Source organism: Erythrolamprus reginae, chromosome 2 (assembly GCF_031021105.1).
Source record: "Erythrolamprus reginae isolate rEryReg1 chromosome 2, rEryReg1.hap1, whole genome shotgun sequence".
Classification (NCBI taxonomy): domain Eukaryota; kingdom Metazoa; phylum Chordata; class Lepidosauria; order Squamata; family Dipsadidae; genus Erythrolamprus; species Erythrolamprus reginae.
In genome coordinates this window covers 296,272,540-296,299,757 of record NC_091951.1, presented here as the reverse complement: position 1 = coordinate 296,299,757, position 27,218 = coordinate 296,272,540, and the positions used below count along the sequence as shown (strand labels likewise).

General features: G+C 39.6%; 1 protein-coding gene across 2 annotated transcripts in view; it reads right to left on the bottom strand.

The window, feature by feature from the left end:
• Positions 1 to 27,218, bottom strand: part of MCC (MCC regulator of WNT signaling pathway) — a 227,216-nt gene that overhangs the window by 46,177 nt on the left and 153,821 nt on the right. For both annotated transcript variants that reach the window (XM_070742893.1, XM_070742894.1), the window contains 2 exons: positions 19,249 to 19,385; positions 5,182 to 5,345 (listed from right to left, as the gene is read on the bottom strand). In XM_070742893.1, the coding sequence (XP_070598994.1) occupies positions 5,182 to 5,345; positions 19,249 to 19,385 (301 nt within the window). The remainder of the gene's footprint in view (positions 1 to 5,181; positions 5,346 to 19,248; positions 19,386 to 27,218) is intronic.

Below are 27,218 nucleotides of genomic sequence, written 5' to 3'. Positions count from 1 at the left end.
ATTCCTAATCCAATAAATATCCTAGCCATGGGTTTAGCAAAAACCACTCACTTCTTGCCTTTTTATCTTTCTTCTCAATGTGTAGGAACAAAGGAAAGAATTCGTGTAGAATTGAAAAGACGAAATCTCTAGAAAATTTTCTGGTTTTTAAAGTATATTTACACACTTTGGGACAGAGGTTGGCAGCATATGTATAGTTCAAAACAGTTTTATCATAATGCATTTTGCCTGATATCAAATCCTAGTCCATCTCTACATTTTGTCAGGTGAGGAAGTCTCAGTTGGTAACAAACCAAAACAGGGATTAGCAATTGTAGCAGAAAATGTTTTGCTGCTTTAGTTTTTTATTTATTTATTTATTTATTTATTTATTATTTAGATTTGTATGCCGCCCCTCTCCGCGAACTCGGGGCAGCTCACAACAAAAATATAAACAATCGTACAAATCCAAATAGATTAAATAAATTTAAGTATTTAAAATAGTTTTAAAAAGAACCCCACTATATTAACAAGCACACACACAAACATACCATACATAAATTGTACGTGGCCGGGGGAGGTGTTTCAGTTCCCCCATGCCTGACGACAAAGGTGGGTTTTAAGAACTTTACGGAAGGCAGGGAGAGTAGGGGCAGTTCTAATCTCCGGGGGGAGTTGGTTCCAGAGAGCCGGGGCCGCCACAGAGAAGGCTCTTCCCCTGGGGCCCGCCAACCGACATTGTTTAGTTGACGGGACCCGGAGAAGGCCCACTCTGTGGGACCTAATCGGTCGCTGGGATTCGTGCGGCAGAAGGCGGTCTCGGAGATATTCTGGTCCAATGCCATGAAGGGCTTTAAAGGTCATAACCAACACTTTGAATTGTGACCATAAATTGATCGGCAGCCAATGCAGACTGCAGAATGATGGTGAAACATGGGCATACCTACCTACCTTTTTTGTGGGCTCAAGAATTAATAAGAAAAGAAAGACGGGACATAGGAATAACTGAGCATGAGACATAAATCTGTGGCCAAAGTTTTCCAAGATAGAGAATTCCAAAACTGCCCAAGGATATGGATAACACTGCTAGTCCTCAACTTATTACCACAATTGAGCTCAAGCTTTCTGTTAAATTAGACATTTGTTAAGAGAATTTTGTCCTATTTTATGACCTTTCTTGCCTCAGTTGCAGTCAATTTATTAGTAATCCAATTGTTAAGTGAATTGGGCTGCCCCACTGACTTTATTGTCAGAAGGTTGCAATAGGTGATCATATGACCTTGGGACATAGCAACAGTCATAAATATGAATCAACTGCCAAGTATCTGAATTTTGATCACATGATTATGGGGAGGCTGCAAAGGTTACTGAAAAAAATGGTCATAAGTCACTTCTTTTCAATTCCATTGTAATGATCACTAAGTGAACTGTTATAAGTTGAGGAGTACATGTATTGCATTTGCTATAGTCATAGCAAAAGTGATTTCTATGACTAAGATCATGCTTATGTTATGCCATGGCTATTCACAAGCCCCACTCACATGAAATGGCAGAAGGAAGATTTAGTACTTTTCTTTGAGAAAAGGTGAATATATGACCAAAATGAAATCCTCCCACTTAATTACTACAATACTTAGTGATGGAAGTTCTGGTCCCAATTGTGGTCATAAGTTGAGGACTACCTGTAAAGTTACTTGCATATAAAAAAATGGTACATAGTAATCAACACGTTTGGTCACTAATGAAACTCAAGCATGCATGTGATTAGCATTTAAAAATTAGTATGAATCAAGATGTATAAATTCAGCCACAATTTGTGCAATTTTAATACCACTTATTCCAGTTAAAATGTATGTACTGTAGTTGAAATATATTATTTCTTATTAAAAGTGTACACTATGCTACAGTTCAACTATGATAATTCAATTCTGAATATATGTATAAAAGTGGCAGGAGTATTGATTAACTAATAACTAATTGACTGTTTGAAGGAAGACATGTTATTTTAATGGTAGGCTCATACACCAAAGACAAATTCCTTGTGTGTCCAATTATACTTGGTCAATAAAGAATTCTCTTCCCTTCTCGCTTCTCTTCTCTATTCTCTTACTATTTTGAAAATTTTTCTAAATATTTTTCAAATAGTTTGACCAACATGTTACTTCCCTTTAAGTATCTTTTAAATGTATCATTAGAATTCTATCTCTTAAAATACTGTAGTTTAGAAAGTGTACAAATTTCAAAAAATATATAAAACGATATATAGGATGCATATCAGGCCAAAATACAGTAATACCTCATCTAACGAACTTAATTGGTTCCGGAAGTTTCAGCCTCCAGGAAGGATGTCTTCGTGACGTCAAAGCTCCACCCATGGAATTCCCTATTGGGATTCCCCACCTCCTTTCCAGCCTCCAGATCGGCCGAAAACACCGCCGTTGATTGCAAAAACGGCGCTCCGCTGGGTGCTGCCGCCTGGCTGTAACCTTCTGAAACAGCCAGGTGCTTCTCGGCGGCCTCTGGGACCCGAACCCGAACTTCCGGGTTCGGCGTTTGGGAGAACGCCGAGAACCCCCCCGGCTGTTTCAGAAGGTGACAGCTGGGCGGCGGCGCCCAGTGGAGCGCCATTTTGCGATCTGCGGTAGGTTCATAAGCCGAAAAAAGTTCGTAAGAAGAGGCAAAACATTTATTTATTTATTTTATTTATTTATTTATTACTTAGATTTGTATGCCGCCCCTCTCTGAAGACTCGGGGCGGCTCACAACACGTGGAAACAAATCATAAATAATCTAAATTTTAAATTTTAAAGATTTAAAAAGACCCCATATACTAACAGACATAGACACAAGCATACCATATATAAATTAAACATGCCCAGGGGAAGATGTTTCAGTTCCCCCATGCCTGACGACAAAGGTGGGTTTTAAGGAGTTTACGGAAGGCAGGAAGAGTAGGGGCAGTTCTAATCTCCGGGGGGAGTTGGTTCCAGAGGGCCGGTGCCGCCACAGAGAAGGCTCTTCCCCTGGGGCCCGCCAACCGACATTGTTTAGTTGACGGGACCCGGAGAAGGCCCACTCTGTGGGACCTAATCGGTCGCTGGGATTCGTGCGGCAGAAGGCGGTCTCGGAGATATTCTGGTCCAATGCCATGAAGGGCTTTAAAGGTCATAACCAACACTTTGAATTGTGACTGGAAACTGATCGGCAGCCAATGCAGACTGCGGAGTGATGGTGAAACATGGGCATACCTAGGTAAGCCCATGACTGCTCTCGCAGCTGCATTCTGCACGATCTGAAGTTTCCGAACACTTTTCAAAGGTAGCCCCATGTAGAGAGCATTACAGTAGTCGAACCTCGAGGTGATGAGGGCATGAGTGACTGTGAGCAATGAGTCCCGGTCCAGATAGGGCCGCAACTGGTGCACCAGGCGAACCTGGGCAAACGCCCCCCTCGCCACAGCTGAAAGATGTTTTTCTAATGTGAGCTGTGGATCGAGGAGGACGCCCAAGTTGTGGACCCTCTCTGAGGGGGTCAATAATTCCCCCCCCAGGGTAATGGACGGACAGATGGGATTGTCCTTGGGAGGCAAAACCCACAGCCACTCCGTCTTATCCGGGTTGAGCTTGAGTCTGTTGACACCCATCCAGGCCCCAACAGCCTCCAGGCACTGGCACATCACTTCCACCGCTTCGTTGACTGGGCATGGGGTGGAGATGTAAAGCTGGGTATCATCTGCATATTGATGATACCTCACCCCATGTCCATCACGAGGGGTTCGTATCACGAGGTACCACTATATGCAACAGAAATAGCACATTGCTCTTTCTGATGATCTCTAGACTTGACTTTATAGCACTGACCATGGTATCCATCTGGAATGGCTCTGGGTTGGAGTGGGAGGACACTGCATTATGCTGATCCACTTCTGTTCTGGGACCATTCTCAGTTGATATTGATTGGGGGAAAGAGGCCTGAACCCTTGATTTGAGGCGTCTGTACTTTTTCTGTTCCTGTTTAACATCTGGGGGAGGCCATCTATCTCTCCTTGGGATAAGATATAGATATTTTGATGATATTTGGACGTACATCTCTGATCCTGGTGAGTTAACCAATGCTACAACCACCCTCTCTTGGTGCCTGAAGGGTGTTGAGGTCTGGATGAGGAGCAACAAACTAAAACAAAATCCTGTGATGAAGTGATTATGGGTTAGGCCTCTTTGGCTTTTGTAGAATTACTCTCACTGGTCATGGATAAGGTTGCACTATCCCAGACCAATTCAGTGAATAATTATAAACAAGTCTCCTCATCATATTGCTTTTTAAAAAGGCCCTAAAATCATGGCTTTGTCAGCGGACAGGGACCATAAATGGAGATGAAGCCCAACAAGTGACTGACTGGATTGTGTGGTTGCTGCCATGAGGTGGTATATCGTGTGTGTGTGTAGGATGGGAAGGGTTATAGGTTTTATCTGGTGGGTTTTTAAATAAGCTATCTGGACACAGAAATTTATTAACCAAACAAATAAAAAATGTTTTTATCTAATAAATGATATATCTGGACCAATTACATTATTGGTTGGTTGGTTGGTTGGTTGGTTGGTTGGTTGGTTGGTTGGTTGGTTGGTTGGTTGATTTATTTATTTATTCATTGATTGATTGGATTTGTATGCCACCCCTCTCCGTGGACTCAGGGCGGCTAACAACAGTGGCAAAAAACAGAATGTAAAAATCCAATACTACAACAGCTAAAAACCTTTGTTATAAAACCAATCATACATACAAACATACCATGCATAAATTGTAGAAGCCTAGGGGGAAAGATTATCTTAATTCCCACATGCCTGATGGCAGAGGTGGGTTTTGATGAGCTTATGAAAGGCAAGGAGGGTGGGGGCAATTCTAATCTCTGGGGGGAGTTGGTTCCAGAGGGTCGGGGCCACCACAGAGAAGGCTCTTCCCCTGGGCCCCGCCAACCGACATTGTTTAGTTGACGGGACCCGGAGAAGGCCCACTCTGTGGGACCTAATCGGTCGCTGGGATTCGTGCGGCAGGAGGCGGTCTCGGAGATATTCTGGTCCAATGCCATGAAGGGCTTTAAAGGTCATAACCAACACTTTGAATTGTGACCGGAAACTGATCGGCAACCAATGCAGACTGCAGAGTGTTTATAAACAGTTACGATTAACATTAATATTACCACACCTTAATGGCTAAGTCACAGTGTTCACTGGCAGTAGTGAGCTGTTCAATATGCCTGTCAACATCTGCTACAGACAAACTACAGCTGCTCTTCTTCCTCCCACAGACAACATTCTCCAGTCCTGTCAGCACTCTCTGCAATTCAGAGTTCAAGTCACTGCAGGTATCTGAAATAAAACAGAACGTGTCAGATTAGCATTGCAAAAGAAACTACATCTTCATCTTTCTAATGGGATTAGGGATAAAGAAGAAGGAGGGTGCAGACAAACAGATTAAACATTTCCTTGAAAATACTAACATCCTAGTCTCGTAACTTACCAATGATCATCTGACAACTAAGTTAAAAAATAGGTTCAAATACAATATTATTTAAGTACTCCTTAATATTGCTTGATTTCTATGTAAGGGAAATCAAGGCAGGTTTCCCCCTCTTCCCCCTCAGAATAATACAAATGGAGGTTGGTTGCCATTATCTTTTGGCTTATTTTTTTTACTCTCAACTCTGGGACTTCCTGATAATCTTCTATACAGTGTTCCCTCGATTTTCGCGGGTTCGAACTTTGCGGAACGTCTATACCACGGTTTTGCAAAAATATTAATTAAAAAATACTTCGCGGTTTCCCCCGCTATACCATGGTTTTTCCCGCCCAATGACGTTACATGTCATTGCCAAACTTTCGTCTGCCTTTAAAAAACATTTTTTTAAAATAAACTTTAATAAATAAACATGGTGAGTAATAATCTAAATGGTTGCTAGGGGAATGGGAAATTGTAATTTAGGGGTTTAAAGTGTTAAGGGAAGACTTGGGATACTGTTCATAGCCAAAAATAGTGTATTTACTTCCGCATCTCTACTTCGCGGAAATTCAACTTTCGCGGGCGGTCTCGGAACGCATCCCCCGTGAAAATCGAGGGAACATTGTACAAGTATTAATCAGATCTGGCTTTGTTTAGATTTTTTTGAGACCTGCCAATCAGCCTAAAAGTTGGGAGACTGATTTTCTACAACACAAGAAAACCATTAACTTGGGGACCTCAATGGTAAGGTCACTTTGCCAAAAATGTGAATCACAGTATCACTGAAGCCAACAAATAAGGCAAACCAGAAATCTTCAGCGTTAAGTAATTATATTTTACTAAGCAATCTTTAGCATGGCTCACTTATGTTTATAATATCTTACAAGTGTCTGTAATGCCAGAGCACTATATCCTCATTACTATTTGTTGGAAAAAAGTGAGATGATTTCTGTTTTTGCTTGCACTGCATTCCTGATTACATTTATTAAATTGAATGGTCAGACGATGAATTGGTATGGCCCACCCACATAATGGTGGTGGTAAGGAATAAATTTAATGGCATTCAACAATATACAGTGGTACCTCTACTTAAGAACGCCTCTACTTAAGAACTTTTCTAGATAAGAACCAGGTTTTCAAGATTTTTTTGCCTCTACTTAAGAACCATTTTGTACTTAAGAACCTGAGCCCAGAAAGATTTCCCAGGAAATTTGAGAGCAGCACAAAGGCCCGGCCAGTTTCCTGCCATTTCCCCTTTAATCCTAGCCATCTCGGGCTTTTCTGGGCTGCCAGAGGAGCCTTTCGGTGGCGCTTAAGGAGGCTTTGGCAGTCTAGAGCGACCAAAGCATTTTCCTTTCTCTGGCCACTTGGAGGGGGAATAAACCTCTGCCAGCGCCCAGAGAAAAGAAATGCTCCCTTTGCTCTGGGCAGCCCAAAGTGAACGGAGCATTTTCCTTTCTCTGGGCACTGCCTCAGAGTCCCTCTTTTTTTTTTTAATCCTTAAAGTTTTGGATTTTTTTTATTTCCCTCACCTCACCTTCTTCCTTCAGCAGTGACTGTCCTCCTCCTTTCTTCTTCCTCCTCCTTCCACCCAAATTCCGAGCTTTTATTTCTTTCCTAATGGGTTTGCATGCATTATTTGCTTTTACGTTGATTCCTATGGGAAAAATTGCTTCTACTTAAGAATGTTTCTACTTAAGAGCCTGGTCATGGAGCGAATTAAGTTCTTAAGTAGAGGTTCCACTGTACTTATCTTTTATAGCTGACAACAACAAGGTGAGAGGCAAGCAATATATATTCCTACTGAATTTACTAGGTGATGTTTATAAAATCTAAAATCCTTTCACTCATCTTATTTATGATCATAGACCAAAATGAAAGTAATACAAAAGTTATCAACCAATAAAACATAATGAACAATTACCATACAAAAGGGATAAAAGATAATGAGAAATATTAAATGTTGTCAAACCTTCCACATAAGACAAATTTATAGAATCTCTCAAACTTTTGTATCCCTGAAGAATATATTAGAAGTATTTTCTATTTAAGAATTCTACTAAGAAAATCAGCAAAATTTATCATTTTTAATATTTCAATGGATTGAGCCATTTGTAAAAATTGCACAACTTCCATTTTAGGTCCACTCAATCCTTTAGTTACAAGAGAAAATATTAATTCAAAGTGCCAAGTATAAGAAGTAGTGTAGCATGGCAAGACAGATGGAACGTCTTGATGGCCTCATGTGAATGTGGACAGAGGTGCTTTGAACATGGGATCTCACTGAATTTTCCTTCATCATCCTGGTTCATTCAAGGTAAAACAATGAATCTTGCAATGTAAATGTCCACCCTGCCTTTTATAGGACAGAGATAGAAGTGGTCTATTGTAAAATCTCCCATTAAAATTATTTGAAACTTTGCAGAACTTCTGTCCTTTTATAGATCTGAGTCAGGGACTCTGGCTACCATTGGGACTGGACTAAAGGGCCGTAGTAAGATCATTTCAAGGTCATGTATTTTTCTTAAGAAGAGATAAACTTGTCGTCGAGGACTAAATGAACAAATGATCCACTCTGTAAAATTAAACTTGGCTGATATTTCTAACTAGTATTAGAACTAGGAAAATTAATTATAGCATTGAAAGATTTTGGCCATACAATAACAGCTTTTCAAGCCATTTGTTAATCCTAAACAGCTGTAGATTCAAAATCAATTCCAAGATATTTAAAAATCTTGGTCTATTCAGCTGGGATATCATTGATTCTCTGATCATATTTATTACTTAGTAAAGAAAGCCATTTAAAAAAATCAATTTGATTCATCAAAGTAATGTGTTTCTATAATTCTGTTGAAAAGTAACCTGAGTCTGAAAGAGAATTACAACAAAAATGATTATTGCCTAATCTGGAGATCAAAATTAAATCTTTACTTTCTCTGGATTAATTTATTAAAAATGTTCATATTGTAAAATATTTAAACATATAACTTAATAGTTTTTAATTAATGTAATTCAAATTCCTCAATCACAATATGTACATATTGCTATATTTTCTGTCTTCGTAGGATACCTTCAATGAGCAACTGAACACTACATAACTGTTCTCAAAACATAAAATTTGTTAACACAGATAATACATTCTGATATGAAACAATTCCACTGGCAGAATTAATTTATGTAGTCTTAAATGCTTTCTTGTGCTTGGTTGTTTGCTTTCAGCTGTTTTACTACTTGACTAGGTAACATTATCAGTACTAATGTGGGATTTGGCTCTCGATTTTGTACGGTAGCATGTTTTGCTGTATGTTACAGTATACAGTACACAGAATAAGTACAGTCATTATATAGGGCAGACAGGCAGAAGATTAGCAAAGAATATCCATAAAAACCAACCAGAAATCAGAAGACTTAATGAAAACTCCTTAATTTCACAAGACATAGACAAACTCAACCATAGTTTCAATGGAAAACTCTGAATATCACAGAACAAGCTAAATATAAAAATATTAGGAAATTCTTGGAAAGTTCTAATTCAGACGAATCAACTACTAATTGACAAAGAAATAAACCATATTTACACACCATTCAAAAAAGACAATATAAAGCTAAGAAGGGAAAAAAATCGGAACATATCCTCTCCAACAACAAACATCCAGATAAATAGGGATAAACACTAAATAAAAAATTATAAAAATAATACCCTAATTAGAGAATTACCAAGGAGGAAATATTGGCATAGCAAGCAACAGGGAGGAAACCCCACATCCACTAGTACTGATATTACTACCTAACTGGATAAATGAAGTAGTTGCAAGCAACCGGCTTAGAGCACTAAACCTCCAAACTTGAACGCTGAGCTATGTATATTCTCTTCTATTGGGAAGAATATATATCTTATATGGTAATTATACAAATATAATGCAAGAGAAGAGGAAAATATATGGCTATAAAATTAGTCTTATGATTAAATAAATGTTAATATATATTTAATATACAAATACAATTTGTTGATTTCAAAGCCATCAAGGGTAGGGAAACATTCTCAACACAAACACTGAGATCTGAACTATGGTTACTGCATTTTCTCTACCTGAAAGTTAAACAGAAATGGCATTCTTTCACTGAATTGAGCTCCATGGAGAAAAGAAATTACAGTATAGTGGAAAGGGAGCACAAAAAAATGAAGAATCCTAACTTTATTAATTTTTTTTTAGATATTTTATTTGAAACTCCACTGACATACTAAATGAGAAAGATGAAGCTGAAATTGTATATCAAAGATTTTGACATATTGGGATAAATGATTAAGCGTTCTATTGCTTTTTCTATGGGCTAATTTATAAACATCTTTTCCATAACTGTGTTTTATATAGCAGGATATGAAATTTGTACTTGGCTTATTGCACAAATCAGCCCACTTGCATCAAATATTTCCACATCGATGTTACAATTCTTTTAGAGCTGATATTTCAAGCAACTGGAAAGGGTGACATAGTAAGCACAATATAACTATGCAACCACTTCAGTAAGAGTTGATTACTGTAGGAATTCATTCCAACAATGTTGGGAGGAAAGAAATCTATACATCATATGTGAATGATAGTTTATGCAGCAATTTCCTGTTTGATGTGCATGAAGAAAATATATTTCTGTTATTTGCCAATACTTGACTATCACAGTAATTAATTTATAAAGCTGTCCTAAGGAAACAGAAGAGAAGAATTAACACTTACTCATTTCAAACTGCTTTAAAATACAGACTGTTTTCAATAAAAGGATGAGCACACAATAAAAATGGGCAAAGTATAGACATTGCATAGCCTCTGAGCATCCCTGGAAATAAGCCTTAAAATTGGTTAAAAGGCCACAAAAGAAAATCAATGTCAATGTGAATTGACCATCTCAGGGATATACGTTTGAACTCTGTTTGTTTGCAAAAGATAAACTGTAATAAACCCTTCATGGCACCGGACCAGATTATCTCAGGGACCGCCTTCTGCTGCACGAATCCCAGAGACTAGTTAGGTCCCACAGAGTGGGTCTTCTCCAGGTCCCGTCAACTAAACAATGTTGCTTGGCGGGACCCAGGGGAAGAGCCTTCTCCGTGGTGTCCCCGGCCCTCTGGAACCAACTCCCCCCAGAGATTAGAATTTTCCCCACCCTCCTTGCCTTTCATAAGCTACTTAAAACCCACCTCTGCCGCCAGGCATGGGGGAACTTGAGACACTCTTTCCCCCTAGGCCTCTACAATTTTATGCATGGTATGTCTGTACGTATGTTTGGTTTTATAATAAGGGTTTTTAACTGTTTTAGTATTGGATTATTATTATATGCTGTTTTATTGCTGTTGTTAGCCGCCCCGATTCTGCGGAGAGGGGCGACATACAAATCCAATAAATAAATGAATGAATGAATGAATGAATGAATAAATAAATAAATAAATAAAATAAAAGCTTTAATATAGCTCTAAGAAAGCTATTTGTCTACAATTAAAATCATAGTTTTGCATTAACTATGTATTTATTTTATAATAAGCATGTTTCAGACAAACATGCAACAATGAAATTGCTGAATTGATATAATTATTCTCCAATTATTCATATACAATAATTGTAGTTTAAGGATTATCAAGAACCCAAAGTTATTTCTCCTATATTTCAAACCACCATAATAATCTGTATACATTTTGTCATACTATACATAACAGTGTTTTCCTCATTCTTACATTTTACATTGTGGCCTTCAGGCAATTTTATTTATTTATTTATTTATTTATTTATTAATTACTTAGATTTGTATGCCGCCCCTCTCCAAAGACTCGGGGCGACTCACAACACATGGAACAAATCATAAATAATCTGACAAATTTAAAATATTTAAAGATTTAAAAAAGACCCCATATACTAACAGACACAAGCATACCATATACTAACAGACACAAGCATACCATATATAAATTAAACATGCCCAGGGGGAGATGTTTCAGTTCCCCCATGCCTGACGGCAAAGGTGGGTTTTAAGGAGTTTACGGAAGGCAGGAAGAGTAGGGGCAGTTCTAATCTCCGGGGGGAGTTGGTTCCAGAGGGCCGGGGCTGCCACAGAGAAGGCTCTTCTCCTGGGGCCCGCCAACCGACATTGTTTAGTTGACGGGACCCGGAGAAGGCCCACTCTGTGGGACCTAATCGGTCGCTGGGATTCGTGCGGCAGGAGGCGGTCTCGGAGATATTCTGGTCCAATGCCATGAAGGGCTTTAAAGGTCATAACCAACACTTTGAATTGTGACCGGAAACTGATCGGCAGCCAATGCAGACTGCGGAGTGATGGTGAAACATGGGCATACCTAGGTAAGCCCATGACTGCTCTCGCAGATGCATTCTGCACGATCTGAAGTTTCCGAACACTTTTCAAAGGTAGCCCCATGTAGAGAGCATTACAGTAGTCGAACCTCGAGGTGATGAGGGCATGAGTGACTGTGAGTAATGAGTCCCAGTCCAGATAGGGCCGCAACTGGTGCACCAGGCGAACCTGGGCAAACGCCCCCCTCGCCACAGCTGAGAGATGTTTTTCTAATGTGAGCTGTGGATCGAGGAGGACCCTCTCTTCGGGGGTCAATAATTCCCCCCGCCAGGGTGATGGACAGATGGGATTGTCCTTGGGAGGCAAAACCCACAGCCACTCCGTCTTATCCGGGTTGAGCTTGAGTCTGTTGACACCCATCCAGGCCCCAACAGCCTCCAGGCACCGGCACATCACTTCCGCCTCTTCGTTGACTGGACATGGGGTGGAGATGTAAAGCTGGGTATCATCCACATATTGATGATATCTCACCCCATGTCCTTGGATGATCTCGCCCAGTGGTTTCATGTAGATGTTGAATAGCAGGGGGGAGAGGACCGACCCCTGAGGCACCCCACAAGGGAGAAACCTAGGAGTCGACCTCTGACCCCCCACTAACACAGACTGCGACCGGCCAGAGAGGTAGGAGGAGAACCACTGAAGAACAGTGCCTCCCACCCCCAACCCCTCCAGCCGGTGCAGAAGGATACCATGGTCGATGGTATCGAAAGCCGCTGAGAGGTCAAGGAGCACCAGGACAGAGGATAAACCCCTGTCCCGGGCCCGCCAGAGATCATCCATCAACGTGACCAAAGCGGTTTCCGTGCTGTAACCGGGCCTGAAACCCGACTGCTGGGGACCTAGATAATCGGCTTCTTCCAAGGACCGCTGGAGCGCCACCACCTTCTCAACAACCTTCCCCATAAAGGGAAGGTTGGAGACTGGATGATAGTTATTAAGCACAGCTGGGTCCAGGGAGGGCTTCTTGAGGAGGGGGCGCACGAGCGCTTCTTTATAGAGTGATGGAAAAACTCCCCTCCCCAAGGAAGCGTTGGTAATCTCCTGGGCCCAGCTCCATGTCACCTCCCTGCTGGCCGAAACCAACCAGGAGGGACACGGATCCAGTAAACAGGTGGCGGAACTCACAGCTCCAATGGCCTTGTCCACTTCATCAGGTGTCACCAGATCAAACTCTTCCCAGACAGGTGGACAAGTACGTGCCCCAGTCACCTCGACTGACTCGTTGTCAGTCGACTCTGTTTTACAATTGGAGTCGAGGTCGGCCCGGATCTGAGCGACTTTATCAGCGAAAAACGTGTTAAAATCCTCGGCACTACTCTGCAAGGGCTCCCCAACTCCCCCCTGGTTAAGAAGGGAGCGGGTCACCCTAAACAGAGTGGCCGGGCGGGATTCCGCTGATGCAATCAAGGCGGCATGGTACGCGCATCTTGCCGCCTTGAGCGCCACTTTGTAAGTCTTAATAAAAGCTCTTACAAGTGTTCGATCGGATTCAGACCTACTCTTCCTCCATCGCTTCTCTAGACATCTCTTTTGGCGTTTCAACTCCCGGAGCTCCTCGTTGAACCATGGGGCTCTACGGGGTCTAATGCCACGGAGAGGTCGCAAAGGCGCAATCCGGTCAAGAGCCTCCGCCGCAGCCCTGTTCCAGGCCTCCGCGAGAGACTCCGCCGAACTGTGGATGAGTGCCTGTGGAATAACCCCAAGCGCCGTCTGAAAGCCCTCTGGGTCCATCAGGCATCTGGGGCGGAACATCTTCAGTGGTTCTGCCTCCCTGCGGGGGAGGATTGGAGCCAGGAAGTCAAGCCGTAGTAGAAAATGGTCTGACCATGACAAAGGCAACACTTCTAAGCCCCTTAGTCTCAGACCATTACTCAATTGCTCGGAAAGGAATACCATGTCAGGTGCGTGCCCTCCCTCGTGAGTCGGACCCTGTACTACTTGAGTCAGGTCCACGGCTGTCATGGTGGCCATGAACTCCTGTGCCAACCCAGAGGTTTCGCCGAGTGACGGCAGGTTGAAGTCCCCCAGGACAATGAGTCCGGGGAACTCCACCGCCAACCCGGCTACCTCCTTGAGTAGCACAGGCAGGGCTTGTGACACGCAGCTGGGAGGCAGGTACGTGAGAAATAAGCCCACCTGAACCCCTAAGTCCAACTTCATCAAGAGAGACTCGCAACCCGCAATTTCCGGAGCAATGAGTCTACGCAGGCAAAGGCTCTCCCTGGCTACAATAGCCACTCCTCCCCCCCTTCCCTGGGGTCGAGGTTGATGCCATATCTGAAACCCGGCTGGGCAAATTTCAGAGAGAGGAACACCTCCCTCCGGGCCCAGCCAGGTTTCAGTAATACATGCCAGGTCGGCCTCCTCATCCAGGATCAAATCCCGGATGAAGAGAGCTTTATTTACTACCGACCTGGCATTCAGCAGCAGCAACCTGAGCCCAGGGCCAGAGTTACACTCACCACCAGTACCCAAGATTGGGCTCACAGAGCCAGAACAAGGGACCGTTATTAAGCAACGATCCCTCGTTCCCCTGGAACGGCTAACTCTGTGGCCCCCGCCATATCTGCCTCTCCCCAGCAACACAGGGATATTCCGACCCCCTGCACCCCCAGAGATCGGTGCCCCTTCCTCTCCTGTCTCCCGAGCGTCAGGTGGGCCAAAACTATCATTCACACTACTATCAATAAACTCATCCATACCATAACCCCCCCACCCCCACCCACCCAATCATACCAATCATTCCATTCATAACCACAAGTATAATTATCCCAGTCATCCATTACTTTAGAACCCCAATTACGTTAAAAATCAATTAAATTAATAATAGTATAAAATGGCAGTTAATAACAATTTAAAAACACTAAAAGATTAAAATATAAATATGTAAAATATACGCTAAAATTATAAGTTAATATAAATTGATTTCGTTGATGGTATAAAACAGATCTTAAAATATTCTTCAATCATCAGTAATCAGTCAGTCCAGGCATGATGTTCTTCTGGTCTTCAAAGGTCTTAGGTCTTAGTCTAATTTAAAAAGTCTTGTTCTTAATTTTCCTTCAGGAAAATAAGACTAAAAAACAAAAGTGGTCTTACATCCTGAGAAGAAAGCAGATTACAAAGGATAGTGATGCCCAAACTGGAATGTAGTGCATGGCAGAGCGCCAAAAACCTGAAGGAGCGCGTGCCCACAGAGAGGGCTCTGTGTGCCCCCTCTGGGCATGAGTGCCATAGGTTTGCCATCATGGACATAAGATGTACAATATGTGCCCAATTAGGATATTTTTTAGTTATTGGTGTGGGGGTTTTTTTTGTCTATAGCAACACAGAGGCATATTTGCTTTACAAATATATTAACCAATTTTTAAAAAGTGAAGTTATAAGAAAAGAACAAAAAATGCACACAAATGAAAACAGATATGCTATTTACTTTCTGACTGGTAAAGGTTCAACTTTAAGATATACTAGATTAAAAGGAAAATAGGTGTCAAAGGAAGGGCAGCCTGGCAGCTTTGAATCAGTATTAATTATCAACAAACAATACCCACAGATAAATTTTAGTTGAATTGAATTTATTTAACTTTTAAGCCCCCCAAATCCTTGCGGATTCTGAGTAGCGTACAGTCATAAATAATGTAGTAAAATACAAAATAAACAAAAATAAACAACATAATAAAGCAGTAATAATATAAAACAGTTAAAAGAACCCCAAAATACAACATTCATTCAACAAGCATTCATATCTCTTGAGCTGGGCTAGTTGTTCAGCAGCCTCCAGGCCTGCCGGCAAAGCGATGTTTTCACAGCCTTTCAGAAGACCAGGTGGGTGGGAGAAGTACAAGTCTCTGGGGTAGTTGGTTCCATATAGCCAGAGACACCACAGAGAAAGCCCTCCTACATGGCCCCACCAATCAGCACTGTTTGTCCGATGGGACCTGGAAAAGACTGACTATGTGGGTTCTAGTCGGTCGCTAGGCTGGAAGAAGACAGTCCCGTAAATAGTTTGGTCCGATGCCATGAAGGGCTTTATAGGCAATAACCAATGCCTTAAATTGTGTCCGGAGACCAACCGGTAGCTAATACAGTTCACAGAGTGTTGGAGTTATGTGGGTGTATCTAGGCACACTTGCAACAGCTTACGCGGCTGCATTCTGAACTAGTTGTAGTCTCCAAACACCTTTTAAGGGTAGCTCTATGCAGTGAAGGGCTGCCAAAATTTTTACTACCACACTGTAGGCATGGCTTAGGCAGGACGCCCTGCATTTTCTTTCAACATCTCTCAGTGCAAATTTGGTGCTCTGGGGTGGAGCTCCACTGTGTTCCTCCCTGTCCAGGCAGTAGCCCACCCCTGGCTCTATGCAAAGCGCATTGCAATAATTGAGCCGTCAGGTGATAACGGCATGAGTGACTGTGAGAAGAGCATCCTGATCCATTTAGAGCCGCAACTGGTGCACTAGGTGGAGCTATGCAAACATGCACACCCCCAGCCACAGCCGAGAAATGTTATTCTAACCTCAGCTGTGGATCTAGAAGGACCCTCGAGTTGCGGACCAACTCCAAGGGGGTTAATGTCCCCACCCCCCAGAATCAAGGATGGATGGAAGGAACAGTTCTTGGGAGGTAATATCCACAGCCATTCAGTCTTGTCGGGGTTCAGTTTGAGCCTGCTAACTCCCATTCAGATCCTTACAGTCTCCAGGCACTGGCACATTACATCCACTGCTTCACTATATTGACACAGGGTGGAAATATAAAGCTGAGTATCATCACCATATTGTTGGAACATCACCCCGTGCCATCGATGATCTCACCCAGTGGTTTCATATAAATGTTAGATAGGAGGGCGGAGAGGACTGACCCCTGAGGCACTCCACAACGAAGGAGCCTAGGGGAAGACCTCTGTCCCCCTACCACCACTGACTGTGAGCGACCGGAGAAGTAGGAGTTTGGGGGGCTTAAAAGTTAAATAAATTCAATTCAACTATTTATTTGATTTTTATGCCGCCCTTCTCCTTAGACTCAGGGTGGCTTACAACATGTTAGCAATATCACTTTTTTAACAGAGCAAGGCTATTGCCCCCACAATCAAGTCAATCTTGAGCCGGTGATGAGATTTGAGCCGCTGACCTTCAGATCTACAAGTCAGCTTCAGTGGCCTGCAGTGCAGCACTCTACCTGCTGCGCCACCCCGGCTCATCAGCTGTGGACTTTTGCTTTTGTTTTAAAATCTTACAGTAATTGCATCACTATTTTTTCCATGTGAAGCATGCTTACTTTATTGATGGTACATATATTCTATTCTGTGGTTTATTTTGCTCTGAAAATATTATAGAAATACAGGGATTATTATAATTTATTTATTTATTTACTAGATTTGTATGCCGCCCCTCTCCGTAGACTCGGGGCGGCTCACAGCAACATAATATAGGGTTAAAAATATACATAATACCAGTACATACAAACATACATACATACGTTTAAAAACATTTCAAATATTTTAAATATCCACATTCAATATTTCTATCCAGAATGACTCTATTTGGAAAATCACTGTTTATAGTTTGTAAATGGTGAGTAAATTTGAATAAAATTATCTTCGATTGAAGTGTTTCAATGTTCAATGTTTTTTGCCATTGCAATTTTCTACATTTTGCAGATCCAATGAAACATTTACTTTTCAAATATTTATTTATTAATTATTAGTTAATTAGATTTGTATCTCGCCCAACTCCCAAAGGACTGTTTTGCAAAAATATTTGCATAATAGTAATTTGCATAATAGTAATTTAATAAACTTCTTAGCAACACAATTTATATGTCATAAGAAACACAGATATATACATATATACTGAGGAAAATTTGAGAGAGACACTTCACAAAATAGTCTTACCAATAAATTATTAGTAGGTTTGGAAGACCTGAAAATGACTATAGAATTGAAATTGTGTTATCTTTCTAACTAAACATCACAATCCAGAATTTTTTAAAGGTGGTTTAATATACTGACTCTTTTTGTCACAAGTTATTTCTACATAGCACATTGGCTATAGGCCCAGGCAATGGAACCACAAAACCTGCTGGAGCTTGACAAAACCCATGATTACTAGAGTCATTCTGATGCAACCAAATGTCCCTAACACTTCCCAGCTCAGCCAAATGTTATTTGAAACCTGCCATCTGTATAAAAATTACACAGCTTTGTGAAAGATACAAGCCTTGGAAGAACACAGCTTTTCATTTCCTTTGTTATTTGATGTAATATTATTAGCAATCTATGAATTTACACAGTTAATTGCAGAAGAAGAAAAGTAAAACCTAATAATTTGATATTGAAGAAAATGTTATATTTAAATTAATATATTTCAGAATATTTTTTTAAGTAAATGGACAAATGAGAATGATTTACTTCAGCACTTTCACAAACATTTAAAAAAAGGATTATCTCCAATGTTGTTTCTGATTATTTTACTGCAACTAAATTTAAAACTTGTTGCTGAAATTAAGAATTTACAGTGGTACCTCATCTTACGAACGCCTCTTCTAATGAACTTTTCGAGATACGAACCCGGTGTTTAAGATTTTTTTGCCTCTTCTTCTGAACTATTTTCACCTTACGAACCCAAGCCGCTGCTGCTGGGATGAAGGGGTTTCTTTTTTTCCCCTTTTTTGAAGAAAGATAAGGGAGGGGTGGCTTGGAGGGGGAAAGAGTTTGCATTTTAAAAAGTAGCAGAACAGCGTGCTTGCACAGGCACTGAAAGGGTGTCTTTTGAAGAAAGAAAAGGGAGGGGCGGCTTGGAGGGGGAAAGAGTTTGCATTTTAAAAAGTAGGAGAACAGCATGCTTGTACAGGGACTGAAAGGGTGTCTTTTGAAGAAAGAAAAGGGAGGGGCGCCCCCCTTGCCTTTCTTCCTTGCCACTCACCCTTTAGCCTAGCCTTGCTTCTTCCACCCGCCCCCTTTAGCTGCTCCTCCCTGCCCTCTGTTTGCTTCCCTTCTAAAGTTTGGGATTTTCCTGAAGGATTTGCACGCATTATTTGCTTTTACATTGATTCCTATGGGAAACATTGTTTCGTCTTACGAACTTTTCACCTTACGAACCTCCTTCTGGAACCAATTAAGTTCGTATCATGAGGTACCACTATATTTCTATTTTTGGGTATTGATATTTTATGCGTATTTTAAGAACTTATATTATCAACAAATAATGTTTGATACTTTTACTTTCCTTTCAACATCTGTGATGACATTTTTTTCCTTCAAAGAGGCTAGAAAATATTGGATTACCATTAAATGCAGCTCTTTACATTTTAAAAGATTAGGAAGATTTGCTAGTTATTTAAATTTATTGAAATAGGGCACTATATGCTTTATGAAAAATAATCAATCTTTTAAAATTATAAATATATTCAAAATACCAATGTCAGCTGTGACCATAGTTGACTGGTTTTCTTGAAGAGAAGCAGTGGTCTGATCTTGGTCCTGTGAATCATCATTGACTTCATGTTGACTCTGACTAAGTTCTGATCGCAGTTCAGAATATTCATCTTCTTCTCTGAGGAATGAAACGTAAAATATTCAGAATACCTAGATGTAGTTTAATGATTTCAAATGATCAAAAATGCCTTTCATAGATATTCTACATTACATTCAGTAATATCTACGAGTCTACAGAGAGGGGCGGCATACAAATCTAATAAATAAAAATAAAATAAATAAATCTAAGATGTTTGTAAGATCTATGACATTAATGCAATGGCCAATGAAGGGAACATAAAGCTCACAAAATTAATCAGCTATAGTATAAATTTACTGAATTTACTATAGTATAAAGCTATAGTAAATTCAGTGCAGTTTACCACTGATTCAGTTATTTAAACACTACTTTCAAATTGTTATTTTATTCTTTTACCATTTTTAACTTCCAGGTTTTCAGAATCGCCCAGAAATGAGCAGAAATACAAGGCTTATGTAATTCCACTTCATGGCTGAATTTCAACCCAATTCCATCTGATCTATTCTCAAGGATCACCCACATTTTTCTTTCATTATTTCTTTGCTAGTGTGTGTGTATTTTACTTTTAAGAAATTCATTATTTTACAATATTAATTGGGAATACAGTAGAGTATTGGTTATCTGTCCTTCTGATATCCAACACTCTGGATTATCCGACGTTATGGCTGCTTGCGGGCATGGCTGTAGGCATTTCCGCAATCCCAAGACACGCCCCTAAACGTGACAGCCACGACGAGGAAGTAAGCTTGGAGGAGGGAAGCAAGCTAGAGAGAGAGAGAGAGAGAGAGAGAGAGACGGGGATGGAAACAGGCGAGAGAGAGACGGAAGCGGGTGAGCGAGTGAGAGAGCAAGAGACGGGGACGGAAGCGGGTGAGTGAGAGAGAAGGCCAAGGAGAGAAGCAAGAGAGAGAGAGAGAGAGAGAGAGAGAGAGAGAGGTATATATATACAGTAGAGTCTGGATTATCCGACATTTCAGCTATCCGACTATCAGCCCGCCCTTTTATGTCGGATAATTGAGACTCTACTGTATATAAATGATCAGAAAATATACCAAGTTGGAAAAATTAGCCTATTGCTAGGAATCACTTTCAGTAGCATATCTCTTTAGGCATGCTAAAATAAATACAAGTACCTAGTTGTCTTTGATTTATGATGACCACAATTGAGCCCAAAATTTATTGCTAAGTAAAACATATTCTGTGAATTTTGTCCCATATAATAATAATAATAATAATAATAATAATAATAATAATAATAATAATAATTTATTAGATTTGTATGCCGCCTCTCTCTGGAGACTCGGAGCGGGGGCCTGGGCATGGACGTAATGTTCCCGGCACTGCTGCTCCTCGAAGGGAAGCCGCCGGAGCTATCTCAGCAGTTGGTGGCGGCGGCAGCACCAACTGCTTAGGCGGCTCCAACGGCTTCCCTTCGAGGAACAGCAGCGCCGGGAACATCACGTCCATGTCCAGGCCAGTGACGCCACTGTCCTCGAAGAGAGGCTGCCACTGCCACCGCCACTGTCCTCAAAGTGAAGCCACCACCAGGGCCAGCAAACTCATGCCTGCCTTGTCATAGCCAAAGCGTCCCTTTGCTGCTCCCCTGGTAAGGAGACGAAGGCAAGAGGTAAAGAGGTAAGGGGAGGGGGAGTGAGGGACAATGAAAGTAACATTTTGAATAACAACCAAAAATTTCTGTTTGGTATCAGAATTTTTGTTTGGTATGCAAAGTTTTAACAAAATTTTTGGTTGTTATTCGAAATGTTTGCTATCCAAGGTGTTCGTTAACCAAGGTTCCACTGTAATTCACTTAACACTGTCAAAGTATTTACTAAGACTGCACTACTATTACTACTAGTTTTTTCTCATCGTTCTTATCACCTATCTTCTCCCACATATGACTGTATGACTGTAACTTGGTGCTTGTATCCTTAAGATTTTTATTAAAATTGATTGTTTCCTGATTGCTTATTCAACCCCTATGACAATCAGAACAGAACAGAACAGAATTCTTTATTGGCCAAGTGTGGACACACAAGGAATTTGTCTTTGGTGCATATGCTCTCATTGTACATAAAATAAAATATACATTTGTCAAGTATCATGATTAATGACAATCATTGTGTTGTACCTCATGATTCTTGACAAATGTATATATTGTAAAATGTATATTTTCTTTTATGTACACTGAGAGCATATGCACCAAAGACAAATTCCTTCTGTGTCCAATTACACTTGGCCAATAAAAAATTCCATTCCGTTCTATTCTAGCTGTTTATGATCAAAGGAAAACATATTATTATTACTTGCTCTTCAGGTAACTGCACAACTATTCAAACTATTAAAACTAAATTTAAATTATAAGTATTAGTTTATTAAGAGAACCAAGAAATATTCCAAACATGGCAGAAGCTTGTTTAAGCTTAAGGTATATATTTATTAAAGAAGAGAACTAAATTTTAAATAGCACAATAACTGGCACACAAATTAAAATACATGATAATGAAATATGAATATTTCTATGAATATGTTAATTACTGGGAACGTTACATTCCAACAATAATTAGCCTTAAGCAAAAAAAAAAAATACAATGATGTTGAAGACATGTCTTTTTTGGTTAGAAGGATAATTTGTTTGCTTGCTTAGTCAACTCTCTGCAATTAGTCATTCATTTCAAATCCTGAATTACTTCTTTCCTGGTGAATAAGCTTTTCACCATATTAAAACTGAACACACAAGATGCAAGGAATCTCAAATTTATTCTGTTTAGCCAAATTGGGTTAAATTCAAACTAGGAGGTTATGTTAGCTTTTTTTGTGTGAAAGCAAACATTGCATACTTGTTATACGCAGCAGAGCCAATTTTGAGGGCATCTCTTATACATGCAATTTCTTTCATTTAAAGGAAAGACTGATCAGTGTTCTTTAATTTTCATCTTACAGAATTAATTTAAGGAATATATTTTTTAAAATTAATTTAGTTTTGAAAGAAATCTGTCTAATTTAACATATTTCAGCTTAATATGCTCCCTTTCTTTATAACACATGCAGGCTAATACCCCACATCATGTTAATATTAGTATTTCTGAGTTAAGTATGACTTCATGGCACACAACTTATGTTTCCAACAAGCCTCTTATTCTGTGCATTTTTTCTTCTTACATATTTTATTTAGAAACATAGAAACATAGAAGTCTGACGGCAGACAAAGACCTCATGGTCCATCTAGTCTGCCCTTATCCTATTTTCTGTATTTTATCTTACAATGGATATATGTTTATCCCAGGCATGTTTAAATTCAGTTACTGTGCATTTACCAACCACGTCTGCTGGAAGTTTGTTCCAAGGATCTACTATTCTTTCAATAAAATAATATTTTCTCATGTTGCTTTTGATCTTTCCCCCAACTAACTTCAGATTGTGTCTCCTTGTTCTTGTGTTCACTTTCCTATTAAAAACACTTCCCTCCTGGACTTTATTTAACCCTTTAACATATTTAAATGTTTCGATCATGTCCCCCCTTTTCCTTCTGTCCTCCAGACTATACAGATTGAGTTCATTAAGTCTTTCCTGATACGTTTTATGCTTAAGACCTTCCACCATTCTTGTAGCCCGTCTTTGAACCCGTTCAATTTTGTCAATATCTTTTTGTAGGTGAGGTCTCCAGAACTGAACACAGTATTCCAAATGTGGTCTCACCAGCGCTCTATATAGCGGGATCACAATCTCCCTCTTCCTGCTTGTTATACCTCTAGCTATGCAGCCAAGCATCCTACTTGCTTTCCCTACCGCCTGACTGCACTGTTTCTTAGTAAATAAATACCCCATCTTCCCTAGATATCACATTTATTAAAATATACAAAATTAAATGATACTTATATGAATTATACTTACCGGTATATGAAGAAAGTAAGTACTTTCTTTAAAAAAAAGTATTGTACCATCTCTTCTATTTGAGGTATCACAATGTTTGTTTGTTTTTGGTGTCTTTTAGGTCCCTAGTCCCTAACCTTTCTGGCAGTAGGAATTGGTTTCACGGAAGACAATTTTTGCATGGACTGCAGGGTGACGGTTTATGTACAACCTAGACCCTGCATATTCAGAGAAGCTTTGCATGCTCGCCCATAATTTGTGTGGCCCAGTTCCTAACAGGTTGGGGCCCCTTGCTCTAGATGTATTGGTTGTACTGAATGAGAATTGTGAAGTTCAACACATCTGGAATACTCTGCTATGGAAAGCTGCATTACAGCAAATACAGTATAACTCCAGACTGAAAGCTATTTATGTAAGACTATTTAATGAGTGTATGCCATATGCAAACATTTCAAGTCAAATATGCTACAGAAATTATAACTGCTCATTTTCTTTCAAAGTATTACCTACCTAACCAAAGAGTATTCTTAATACATATTTTTGGAATAAGCCTCTTTTTAAGAAGATTGCAATTTTTCTCAGAGTTTTAAAATTTTGCATTTTTCTGCTTAACTTTGCATTTTGATACTTTAATAAAGTTTTTGTTTGCTTTATGCTTATTATTGTTGTTTTAATTGAAAGGATAATTGATAATTAAAATAATTATCAAACACTTTAACAGAGAAGGAAGGCTAATACTTTCAAATCACAAATGCCTTCTTATGATAGGTCATATTTGTCTGTCATAGGTGATAGGTCATATCTGTCATCAGGCATGGGGAAATTGATTCGCCTGGGCCGTTTCCGCTTTATGTATGGTTTGTATGAGATGTATGATTGTTTTTATATTAATGGATTTTAAATTGTTTCAATTTTGGATTTGTACTGTTTCTGTTATTGTGAGCTGCCTCGAGTCTTCGGAGAGGGGCGGCATACAAATCAAATAATAATAATAATAATAATAATAATAATAATAATAATAATAATAATAATATTGCAATCGACATCGCAATCCTATGAGACAGCAGAATTGAGGAGAAGCAGCTAGAGAAATTAGTGAAATACGAAGATCTAAAAATTGTGCTGCAATGACTCTGGCATAAGCCAGTGAAAGTGGTCCCAGTGGTACTTGACACGTTGGATGCAGTGCCAAAGGATCTCAGCGGACATTTGAAAACCATCGGAATTGACAAAATCTCCATCTGTCAGTTGCAAAAGGCCGCTTTACCGGGATCGGCAAACATAATTTGGCGCTACATCACGCAGTCCTAGGTGCTTGGGAAGCGCCCGACTGGTGATGAAATACGAAATCCAGCAAAGTGATCTCGTTTGCTGAGTTGTATTGACATAATAATAATATTTTCAGAAGATATCATTACATAAAATTTTCAGTGATCTAATACATTGTCCTAATGAGAGCATATTAAAGTCTGCATGAGAACTAATGTTTCAATCAGGTTTTTGGGTTTTTTTCAGCATCGAACCAGGATAGATTCTTAAAATAAATGTAATGTTTTGGTCATTTTTTTTCTTTGCTATATGTATGTTTTTTCCCCCCCTGTTTGGTATTTTATTCCTATTGACAAAACATAATATATACATTAAAAAAAAGAAATATCATATAAGTGACTTTCTGGGCATAGCTAATTGCTATGCTATTTAAGTTTATTTTTGAGAACTATTAAGTATACATAATAATAGTATTTTGAAATATGTTAAGTTAATCTACAAAAATCTAGTTTTCTAGTTATTAATTTAGCCATTGTTGACTTTCAATCACATCACAATCCTATTTTAACTCACAGTTATTACTTATCCTTCTAATAACAGATCAGATAAGTTTGCTTTTCTCATTATGCAAAATGTAAGAAATTATACAAATTACACAAAATTTTACTCCCCATACACTCCTTTGCTAAGGAATTAATTTGGGATGCTAACAATGTGTGTACACAGTAATTCTTTCATGGTTTCAGACACAATCTAAACTTTGGCTTTTTTCCAACTTTCATTCTGTTTTAATCAGTGCTGCCACAATACCTTGATATCTATGGTATGAAATCTTCTCTAAATAAAAGAGTTATTATAATTTAAGTTATGTTAATATTTGTGTTACATCTTCTCACTTAGTTCTTTCATATGAACACTGATTAAGAATTCTTCATTTTTTTCTGACCGTTTGGTAATCTGAATGGGTGACTTTATTCCCTTGTACAAGAAATCAACTTTTCATTCGTAGAAAATTAAGAAACAATAAGAAATCTTCCATCTAAGAAATTTAAAGTATAAAATAAATATGCAGTATAAAAGCATAGAATTATTTGCTTTCAAGATAAGCTTTCACAGAATTCTAAATAACAGTGTATAGGAGTGATGGCAAACCTTTTTTTCCTTGGGTGCCGAAAGAGTGTGGGTGTGCACATGTGTGAGTGCCCACACCCATAATTCAACGCTTGGAGATGGCACAAACCTTCCCCCCACCCCCCGGAGACCCTCTGGAGGCTGGAAATGGCATGTTTCCCAACTTCTGGTGGGCCCACTAGGCTCGTGTTTCGCCCTCCCCAGGCTCCAAAGGCTTCCCTGGAGCCAGGGAGGGTAAAAACACCCTCTCGCATCCCCCAGAGGCTCTCTGGAAGCCAAAAACACCCTCCCAGTGCCCCTGTGAGGGCAAAAAATCTGTGGCCAGCATACACATGCATGTTGGAGTTGAGCTAGGGCAACAGATTGCGTGCCAGCAGATATGGCTCCGCGTGCCATATTATTATTTGCCATCACTGGTGTATAGGGTATGTCACATACCAGTTAAGATCTAAGCAGAAGCTAAACACTTCTACAGTCACTAGTTAAGCATTCCTAAAATTAAGAAGAGTCAGTCAAATACAGTTTGTTTTTTTCCGAGTCTTTATTTCAGGTACTTCCAAAAGTGGCAAGAAAAAACTGGTCTAAAATAATTACATAATACATAACTTAATAAATGAATGTAGAAATGTTATTTTACTTAAGCTAAATGAGAAACAAGGCTTTATTATTATTATTATTATTATTATTATTATTATTATTATTATTTCAATACAACATAGCAAACGAGATCACTATGCTGGATTTCGTATTTCATCACCAGTCGGGCGCTTCCCAAGCACGTAGGACTGCGTGATGTAGCGGCAAATTATGTTTGCCGATCCCAGTAAAGCGGCCTTTTGCAATTGACAGATGGTGATTTTGTCAATTCCGATGGTTTTAAAATGTTCTCTGAGATCCTTTGGCACTGCGCCCAGCGTGCCAAGTACCACTGGGACAATTTTCACTGGCTTATGCCAGAGTCGTTGCAGCTCAATTTTTAGATCTTCGTATTTCACTAATTTCTCTAGCTGCTTCTCATTTCTGCTGTCCCCTGGGATTGCGATATCGATGATCCATACTTTCTTTTTCTCCACAATCAGGATGTCTGGTGTGTTATGCTTCAGAATTCGGTCAGTCTGAAGTCGGAAGTCCCAAAGTAGTTTGGCTTGCTCATTTTCCACCACTTTTTCGGGCTTATGATCCCACCAGTTCTTTGCCACTGGTAAATGGTACAAGTTCCAGTGGATCATCTGTGCCACAGCGTCATGTCTATGCTTGTAGTCAGTCTGTGTGATCTTTTTGCAGCAGCTGAGTATGTGATCGATATTTATTTATTTATTTATTTATTTATTTATTTATTTATTTATTAGATTTGTATGCCGCCCCTCTCCGGAGACTCTATTACCCTATTGCTTATAAAAATCATATATTTTTAACTAATATCTATTTGATGAATTATATAAACACACAACACTTGACACAAAATAAAGAAAAAATAGTAAGCAGCAATTATATTTTCCCTTTTAGTTCAATTTTTCAATAGGAAAATAATGATTTCAACTGGTGAAAATTGTCAATACTCCTTTGTTTGCATTAATGAATTTTAGAGCAATGCCTATA